Source organism: Salvia splendens, chromosome 10, assembly GCF_004379255.2.
Source record: "Salvia splendens isolate huo1 chromosome 10, SspV2, whole genome shotgun sequence".
In the NCBI taxonomy this organism is placed as follows: Eukaryota; Viridiplantae; Streptophyta; class Magnoliopsida; order Lamiales; family Lamiaceae; genus Salvia; species Salvia splendens.
Window position 1 is genome coordinate 2,528,270 of NC_056041.1, and position 9,158 is coordinate 2,537,427.

At 33.6% G+C, this 9,158-nt stretch overlaps 1 protein-coding gene across 1 annotated transcript; it reads left to right on the forward strand.

The window, feature by feature from the left end:
- The first annotated feature begins 4,386 nt into the window (after positions 1-4,386).
- LOC121750153 (sulfite exporter TauE/SafE family protein 3-like) lies at positions 4,387-8,074 on the forward strand. Its single transcript, XM_042144626.1, has 12 exons — positions 4,387-4,902; positions 5,575-5,734; positions 5,935-6,135; positions 6,214-6,278; positions 6,381-6,408; positions 6,502-6,578; positions 6,652-6,738; positions 6,835-6,885; positions 6,989-7,210; positions 7,289-7,382; positions 7,460-7,600; positions 7,680-8,074. Exons 1-12 carry the CDS (start codon positions 4,681-4,683, stop codon positions 7,763-7,765), a joined length of 1,434 nt encoding a protein of 477 aa, XP_042000560.1. The 5' UTR covers positions 4,387-4,680; the 3' UTR covers positions 7,766-8,074.
- The last annotated feature ends 1,084 nt before the right edge of the window (positions 8,075-9,158 follow it).

Here is a 9,158-nt window from a genome sequence, read left to right on the forward strand (position 1 = left end):
CTTTTTTTATTAAATGAGTAATTGATTTTGGTATTTACTAATAAATGAACAGCTTGTTTTGGAATACAAATACACGTTTCGGTCGATTGAAATTTCTAAACTTGGTCAAGCTAAATTCAATTCCAACTAATTTGTTAGCAAAAACGTATAACTATATGATTACATGAAAGAATTTTGTCAAATATTATAAAAAATTCACCTTTCACGAGGAATTGTGTGGAATTGAAATTCAAGATAGAAAGTTTGAAATGAATCTGTAATGCATAATAGAGCCAAATATAATCGATCTCATACATGTTTTGAGATTTTGGAATTTCAAAATCTCTAGTTAGTATTATGTATATATATTGCGTCTTATTAAGCAACACTTTTATGCTCTAGTATTATTTTGTTTTATTTTTCTCCACTAAATAATGGAGTATAAATATAATCAACATTTGTTAGTATTAATTATAACTTCTATATACTGTTTTTTGAGATTTTGTTATTTGCTTAAAAATAATACCGATGTGATACCAATAATATAATTAAGTAACACTTATAATAAAAATGATTATGAATAGACAATCACGTGATGATTTATGATACCTCCACCTTCATTTGTAATTTGTTTGAACATTGGCTTTTGGCACGTAACAACGATATGGTGCTTATCATGTTTTGATAGGGAATCTTTATTTTGATTATTATTTTAATTTGGATATGATGTCATGGGTTCATCTGAATCTAAATGTATTGACTCTGACCAGCACTATAGCACTACTCCCTCCGTCCCTGATTAAGAGTCACTCTTTTTCATTTCGGTCTGTCCCCGATTAAGAGTCGCTCTTCCTACTTATTATATTTGGACATTAAAAATACCCTAAAAGTCAAATAGGTCTCACATTCCACTACCTAACTTCATTTATTACACCACACATTCAAACACTTCCTCAAAACCTGTGTCCGATCAAAGAGTGACTCCTAATTGGAGACGGAAGGAGTATATCACATAAAAAATTACCCAGTCCAAACTAAATTTTTGGGTTACAACTCATATACGCACATCATATTCGGATAGAGGAGTTTAAGCATTTATCACACATTTTAGTCGTATTGGTATCGTATCTGAAGCAACTTTTAATCCTTACTAAACTGATGTGTATAAAGAGTAATTATCTGAAATTGAAGAGTTAGTTAGGAGGGGCTAAAAGCCTAAAACAATAGAAATAGACAAATAAAAAATTGCTATAAATAATTGATTTGAGAAAAAAAAAATATGAAACGAGGAGGAATAGAAAGTGAGTACTAAAGTAAAAGAAAAAAATTAAATTTTTTGATATTAACATAATTTGAAATTAGATTTAATGTATTGTATTAGGTTTAAAATATGCTAAGATGTTATTGCTATGATTATTTATGTGATTTACTATTAGTTGTAGAATTATATAAACACATATCTTTTTTAATGTGTTGTATTAAGTTTAAAATCGCTCACAATATCTTTTTTTTTTCATTCATCACTTATTCAAACCTTGTAGTACTTCTTCCGTCCCGTTCAAAATGAAACATTTGCTTAATAAATCGCGTGATCTCAACTAAGATTCCACCTAATAATCTATATAAAATCAAACCATCCACATCGGTGAAATCGCCTTTCTGGGATCACGTCAATTGATTATTAAATAGTGTGACAAATATTTGCTTAAACATTTTCCGTTTAATATTAGTTTTTCGAAAGATCTCACCCACTCTTCAGTGATTTAATGGTTTATTATCAAATTAATAAATACTAATAATTATAATTAACATTAATTATGTTGACGGGCATAGATTCTCACATGCATATGCACATTAGCGTACTTAAATTTTATTTAGTCACTCAATAATCAATACTATAATCAATCACTGCAAGATCGACAATTTATATTTGATCGAATGTATCCCCACTGATACCAATTTTTAATTATGTTTTTTTTTGTAACTCAAAACATGGCACTTAATCGGGGTAAATGCATAACTCATATAAAATGTATCACCTTTATTTCATATTAGTACATAAAATTTGAAGTTGACATAAATCATACAAAAAGTTTCTTTCATTTTTCAATTTAGTACATTCAGTTATATGTATTTAAATAGTGTTAACTCTTTGTCTATATGAAGTACAAAATGTTTCATCATTGTTTCATGTTGGTACAAAAAGTTTTTTGATTGTTTCATATTTGTACAAATTTTTTTTATCATTGTTTCATGGTTTATACGTCATATAAGTAAAAAGTTAACACCGTTTGAACACGTATAACGAAATGTACTAAATTGAAACACGAAAGAAACTTTTTGTATGATTTATGTCAACTTCAAACTTTTTGTACTAATATAAAATAAAGGTGATACATTTTGTATGAATTTTGTATTCATCCCCACTTAATTAGTTAAATAATACTACTATTAATGAAGTTGTTATAGTTGCCGTCTTGCCGATGATGCAGAATCCGAGCAAGAAGTTGAATTTAAAATAAATCAAAATTATATTATTCATTTGAAGTAGGGACTCTCGTGCTATGTGACAGACGTAATTAAATTTTCAAATCTAATTAAAAAAATATTGATAAATTACAAAAAAAAGACTTTGTTGGGATCTGATTCATTGCAGAATTTGAGAAATGTGAAATTAAATGTTAGTTAAAGCAATTTAATTGGAATATCCAAATTTGGAAATTCGAGAATGCCTTATGTCTATGCAAGGAACCAAAATATTTCATAAAAAATGATACTACTAAACAACCAAAATAATAATATAAGTAACTCTTTTGTCACAAAGTGCCAATTTCAAGACCAAAATATAAATTTTATATGACTCGTATCCCAAACAAGTACATATAAACACTTTATAGTTATTAATTCAAAATGTTACTCCTTATTTTTTTATGAAAAATTTAAAGCATGTTATTCCAAATTTGAGGATACAATGTCTAGAAGGTTCGAAAAATGGACGATTTCCAAATACATCTTTAAGAAATACTCCACTTACTAACAAAAAGAGGCAATAATACTATGAACTTCTTGATTGCCTTCATAACAAGCGTATGTTGTCTCACTGTCACATGTTTGAAATTAATCATCAAAGATTCAAATCAATAACAAACAACAAAACAAAATTTATGTATGGATTATTATCAAAATAAGTGTTTAGGGATAGATTGTCACACTCTCTATAACCTACTATATAAGTTTCTCATGCGCATTCTTAGTCTTGAGCTCTTTTAACTGTATGATTATATAGTTATAGGTTAATATTGACTCATATTATGTAATTTTATTTAAAAATATTACTAATGTTGAAATTGGAAATGCGAGCTTACAATTTTTGTATAATGTCACAAATCATGTCAATTTTTTAAATTTTTTACTAATTGGTTTTAATTTTAACTTTCTATGATTGAGGATCACTACATGAAATGAATTTGTTGTCATTAATTGAGAGCTCTGGCAACATAAACCCCCACTCGTCGTTTTATGAAGTTAAAAACGAGGCACATACTAATAAATTGGGAGTTGAGATTGCGCCAATGACAATGTTCTATGTTGGGCAAGTCATGGTCTTCAACGACTTTCCGGCAAATAAGGTCACGTTGTGTTAGTGTTAGCATTAGCTAGCAAGTTGAGATCTTCCTGCGCTGCCCATAGTAGGGCTTGGTAAATATACTGAAAAAACAGTATATCGATCGTATCGTACCGAAAAATATAAAAAAATCATTTTTTTGGTATACCGAAATTTTCGGTACGATACAATACCGTATCGTAAATTTTTGATACGATAACGATATGAATTTTCTTATACCACGGTATACCGTTTTATATCGAATATTTGATATATATCGATATTATCGGTATATCAAAATATATCGAAAATCAATAAGTATTGAATTATCGATGCATACCGTTTATACTAATATAATAATAATAATATAATTTATTTTTTAAAGATTAAAAGTTTAAAATCATAAATAGTATCCATTTAATTTATTTTTATATTCAAAAAATATTTATTGGAAATCCTAAAATCATAAATAGATATCCATTTAATTTCGATATACCGTTCAGAACGGTATACCGAAGTTTGGTACGATATATCGAAATTTCGATACGGTAACGATATAGATATTATCCATACCGAAATTTTTAATACTGTAACCATATGAAATTCTTTCATATCGATATTTTTGATACGGTAACGATACAAAAGAGAGAATATAACGGGCGATGCGGCACATGCTACACATGAAGCCACGCAGTATCCCCCTGAACACACACAGAGGCAATCAAACGATGTCGTTTCATGCTCCAATGAATCATCTTGTCCACTTCTTTTTCTCACCACTTTTAATCCTATTTATGGCCACCGGCTCCACTCTCTCTCTCTGTATCTCCCCATCCCACTTGCACCCACACACAAAAGTTATTGCTCTCTTATAATCAATCCGTGTCAATTTTTCACACTCCCATCTCCATTTTCGAAATTCTCGCTCTCGCTCTTCCCAAAATTCTCTCCGTCTGTGATATAAAAACCCAGATTATTCGGGAAAGCGGAGGCCCTTATGAGCTCAGTGCGTAAAGATACCCGAAAAAAGTTGAGCTTTTCCGTTTAAACTATTCCAACGAAAGGTGGGATTTTTTATAATTATTTATAATAATTTAATGGCGGGAAATCTGGAGAAATGGATGGCCTTTGGACCCTTTTTCACGGTTGTGTGGAGCTTTTTGATGGCTGCGTTATTTGTTTCTGCTGAGAGAAACTTAAAGCAAGATACCTCATCTCGAAATGCGGCCGCGGAGTCGCCTCGCGATTTGGATTTTTTGTCGGCCGTTGCGAATTTCTTGTGGCAGGAGAATCAATCTGGATACCAGCACGTTTGGCCGGTGAGCTTTTTGTTTTTTTTGGTTCGATTGATTCTGAAAAATTCTACTGCTCGCAGTTATTTTTTATTTAGATTTATTTTGATTTTGAATTAGTTTTTTTATATCCAAATATCCATTCTCTCTCTGCTTTTATTCGCCTCCATCTCTCTATCTTTAAATTTTATTGCTATTAATGGCTGTGTATGGTATGGGGGCCGAACTGATACAAACATTAATTGATGTTGTTGAAATTGATAGCTCAGTTGTTATTGGGGTGTGGGTTGGGGGAAGGGTAAGAGATGATATGTCGTTTTAACTGTTAATGGTAGTTGCCACTTGTATCTATCAATGGAATTAAATTGATTGCTTCATAGCATAGATGAGGAGGCTTCCATGGTGTGTTGTACAGTAGGACTATTCATGTTAAAGCTATGATGATGTTAACTTAGATGAAGAATGTAAGATCATGTGACTGAGATCTGGTCTCAGGTGTCCCATACCTCATTAAACATAGTGTTCTTGATCTTGATATGTTGTGTGGGGGTGGTCGAGATAATACTATTTCCCTTCTTGATTCGTACAGGGTAATATAGGCATTTTCGTGCCTTTGATGTTGAAAGCTGAAGTAGTTTGTTTTGATTTGCTTGGTGGGGGTGGTGACTTATGTTGTTGTTCTTGGCCTTTGATCGACAGGATCTGGCATTCAACTGGCAGATAATTGTTGGCAGCGTGATTGGATTCCTTGGTGCGGCCTTTGGGAGCGTGGGAGGTGTCGGTGGTGGTGGCATATTCGTTCCCATGCTCACTCTAATTATTGGGTTTGATGCGAAATCAGCAACTGCTATCTCAAAATGTGAGAGAAATGAGTTTGGCTTTTGTGATATTGGATGCCCTTTTCTGGTTGTTTGATGATAGATTGTCCCTTGATTTCTTTGGAAAGAGACTGTTTTGACATTTTTGGATTCTTTTTGCTTTATTATTACATTTGGTCTTCATTTGTAAGTTTTATTGTGATGATCAAGGCAATGATTAGTGGAGTTCTTGATTCAATAGGTATGATCATGGGGGCTGCTGCCTCGACTGTTTACTACAATCTTAAGCTCAGGCATCCCACCATCAACATGCCAATTATTGATTATGATTTGGCCGTTCTAATCCAGCCGATGCTCATGCTTGGCATTAGTATTGGAGTTGCTTTCAATGTCGTATTTGCTGATTGGATGGTTACTGTGCTTCTAATCATTCTCTTTATAGGTAATAGTTGGCATATTGCGATTTATTTATTTGAACGCTGTTTCCTGTTGTATTGATCGATCTCAAATGAGGTTACAGGTACATCTACTAAGGCCTTCTTCAAGGGGCTCGAAACATGGAATAAAGAAACTATCATGAAAAAGGTAAGCAAACTTCCCCACTTCACAGAATAGTGGGATCACATCAACTAAGAATTGATTCTTAAATCTTGTTTCTACTTATAAATTTATTCAAATTTGCTGTAGGAGGCTGCAAAGCGATCAGACACAAATGGTGTGTTTTTGTTTCTCATTTGCTTGAAGAATGATCTTCCTTGTTTTGTTCTAACGTATTCTTGGAACTGAACCACTTATTGTCTTGTGTCAGGCAATGGTCAAGAAGCAGATTACAAGCTTCTTCCAGCGGGACCCAGTACCGAGGCCAAACCCTTCGAAGAACCATCTGTAAGAAGGAATCATGGACTAGGTTTTGATCTTTTAGTGACGAACTTGCACGTGATACATATCATCATTTCAGGTCGGAATTATTGACAATGTATGTTGGAAAGAATGCGGGCTTCTTTTCTTCGTGTGGTTTGCGTTTCTTGCCCTGCAGCTTATCAAGGTTTGCTTTCCTTCGACATTCTAGACTACTTCTTGGAGTCTACTTAAATTCGTAACAGTATGCGGAAACCTAACTGCTTTCTATTGATCGAAACAGTCGAATACACCAACATGCTCTGCAATATATTGGGTGGTGAACTTCATGCAGGTGCCTACACGAATCTCAAAATCAATGTCGTTTTGTTTGAGCCTTGTAGTGACCTTATCATGATGGAAACGTATATCTTTGCACGTCTATTCTTTCTATGCAGATTCCTGTCGCTTTAGGTGTATCGGGATATGAAGGGTTTAGCCTGTACAAGGGCTACCGGAAACTTGGTTCCAAGGGAGATGATGGTACTAACTTCAAAATTCACCAGCTCATCATCTATGGCCTTTTTGGCATTCTTGCTGGGCTAGTCGGGGGCCTTCTAGGTCTTGGAGGCGGATTCATCATGGGCCCGTTGTTTCTTGAACTCGGCATTCCTCCTCAGGTGAGCCCTGCTTTCTTCTAGGGTTATTGTCGCCTATGTTCTCGTATCTATAATGATTTGGTGAACTTGTGTGGTCAGGTTTCAAGTGCCACGGCGACCTTCGCCATGATGTTCTCCTCGTCTATGTCCGTTGTTGAATATTACCTTCTAAAGCGATTCCCTGTTCCTTACGGTTAGTGTATAGTAATATCGCGTTTTATGATAAACGAAAGCATCACCTCCACGCACTCATGAGCTCTCTGTTGGCAGCTCTCTACTTCATCGCCATTGCAACCGTGGCCGCCTTGATCGGGCAGCACGTCGTGAGAAGGCTGATCGTCGTGCTAGGGAGGGCCTCCATCATCATCTTCATTCTTGCATCCACGATCTTCATCAGTGCGATATCGCTAGGTAAAAAACTTCGCCCCTTCCGAGCAACTACTGTGTTCTTGATTTCTCTTCTAACTGCTCGACACGTGCTCTCGAGCAGGCGGGGTAGGCATCTCGAACATGATCGGGAAGATCCAACGGAACGAGTACATGGGCTTCGAGGACATCTGCAAGTACGACGCATGAAGTGTGTCGGGCAGCCTTTCTCGTCTGTGGGTTTGTGGCAATGATCGTCGTCGATCGTCCTCGTTTCTGGCCAAGAAGAAAAAGGTGGGGGTCTTTTCTCATCCAAGGGCAAATATTTTTTTGTTGTATCCATTAAGATTTGAATTGCAATGTGCAAGAGTGAAATCTAGTCCTCAAACTGTAAAGTGTTTGTGGTCCAGGTAAAATTTATGGCACAATTGTCGCAAATTATTAAAGTTTTTTTGTCTTGTTTTCTACTGTGATCATATTTTACTGCCAAAAGAATCCAATGGAAATGTGCTTCATAAACATTATTGCTTCAATAGGTTCACGTGACTATGTTTAATAGTAGCATTTATACAAAAACTTACTCCTGATTACGGGTCCATTTTTTCTGCATGAGTAGTTGTAAGAAAGGTGATTTGTTTAAATATAAATTAAATTTTTATGTATTAATTTTATAATGAAATGTGACTTAATGAGTTAGTAAAATATGATAGTGAAATGTGACTATTATGTAAAATAGATATTCACTAATAAATTTTCTATTTTGTCATTTTCGTTCATCAATCAATAAACTTTTCATTTGCTTTTATTATTTTTGGATATACCTCATATTCCACTAACTTTTATCTCACTCATATTTTATTTTATTATAAAACTAATATGCCACTTCATATAAAAGTAGAATCCACATTATACCTATCTTTCAACCATTTTTTTTTACTGCATTTCTTATAACTCGTACCGGGCCAAAACTCCCTTTGTATTGGTTAACGGAGGGAGTATATATTTTTTGGTAATTTCTTGTATTGAAATATGAGTTGAATCTTGAAGAGGATGGAGTAGAATTACAATAGCTACCGACACTTCACAAACCGCAGCACTTTATTTAACCATCAAGCACACAAATACTAGGATTGAATTCAATCATCTATATTTTGTAAATTACAATATTTATAAAATCTAATTATACTATTATTCCTAAAATAGAAGAATTAGTGAAAATAATTGAAAATAATGAATTACTGTGCTTTAAATGTGTAAAATCAACCAATGATTAACCAAGAAAGTAAAAAAATATCAAATATAACAAAAAAAACTAATAATAATATGGATTATATAAAGATGAGGACCCCCACAGTCCCACCACCAAAGCACGATACTTTTCTATAGAATGACTTTCTTAAAAGTTCTTTTAAAATGGAGTTAGGCAAGGATTTATTAAATGTTCAAGAGAGACTTGAGAGTGATAGTATTTGATACATCACATAAAATACTCATGGGATTACTGTAATTTTAGTACACGTCGAGATATATTATCATGGACTAAGTTTTTTAAAAAACAATTGAACAAGAGAAAAAATAAATATGAATTATAGACAATAAATCG

What these genes read in the sequence shown, in the direction of transcription:
- LOC121750153 (XM_042144626.1), top strand. Translation starts at nt 4,681, where the DNA reads ATGGCGGGAAATCTGGAGAAATGGATGGCCTTTGGACCCTTTTTCACG. An exon ending in AACTCGGCATTCCTCCTCAG is followed by an intron (nt 7,211 to 7,288) that starts GTGAGCCCTGCT and finishes TTGTGTGGTCAG; the next exon opens with GTTTCAAGTGCCACGGCGAC. An exon ending in CATCAGTGCGATATCGCTAG is followed by an intron (nt 7,601 to 7,679) that starts GTAAAAAACTTC and finishes GCTCTCGAGCAG; the next exon opens with GCGGGGTAGGCATCTCGAAC.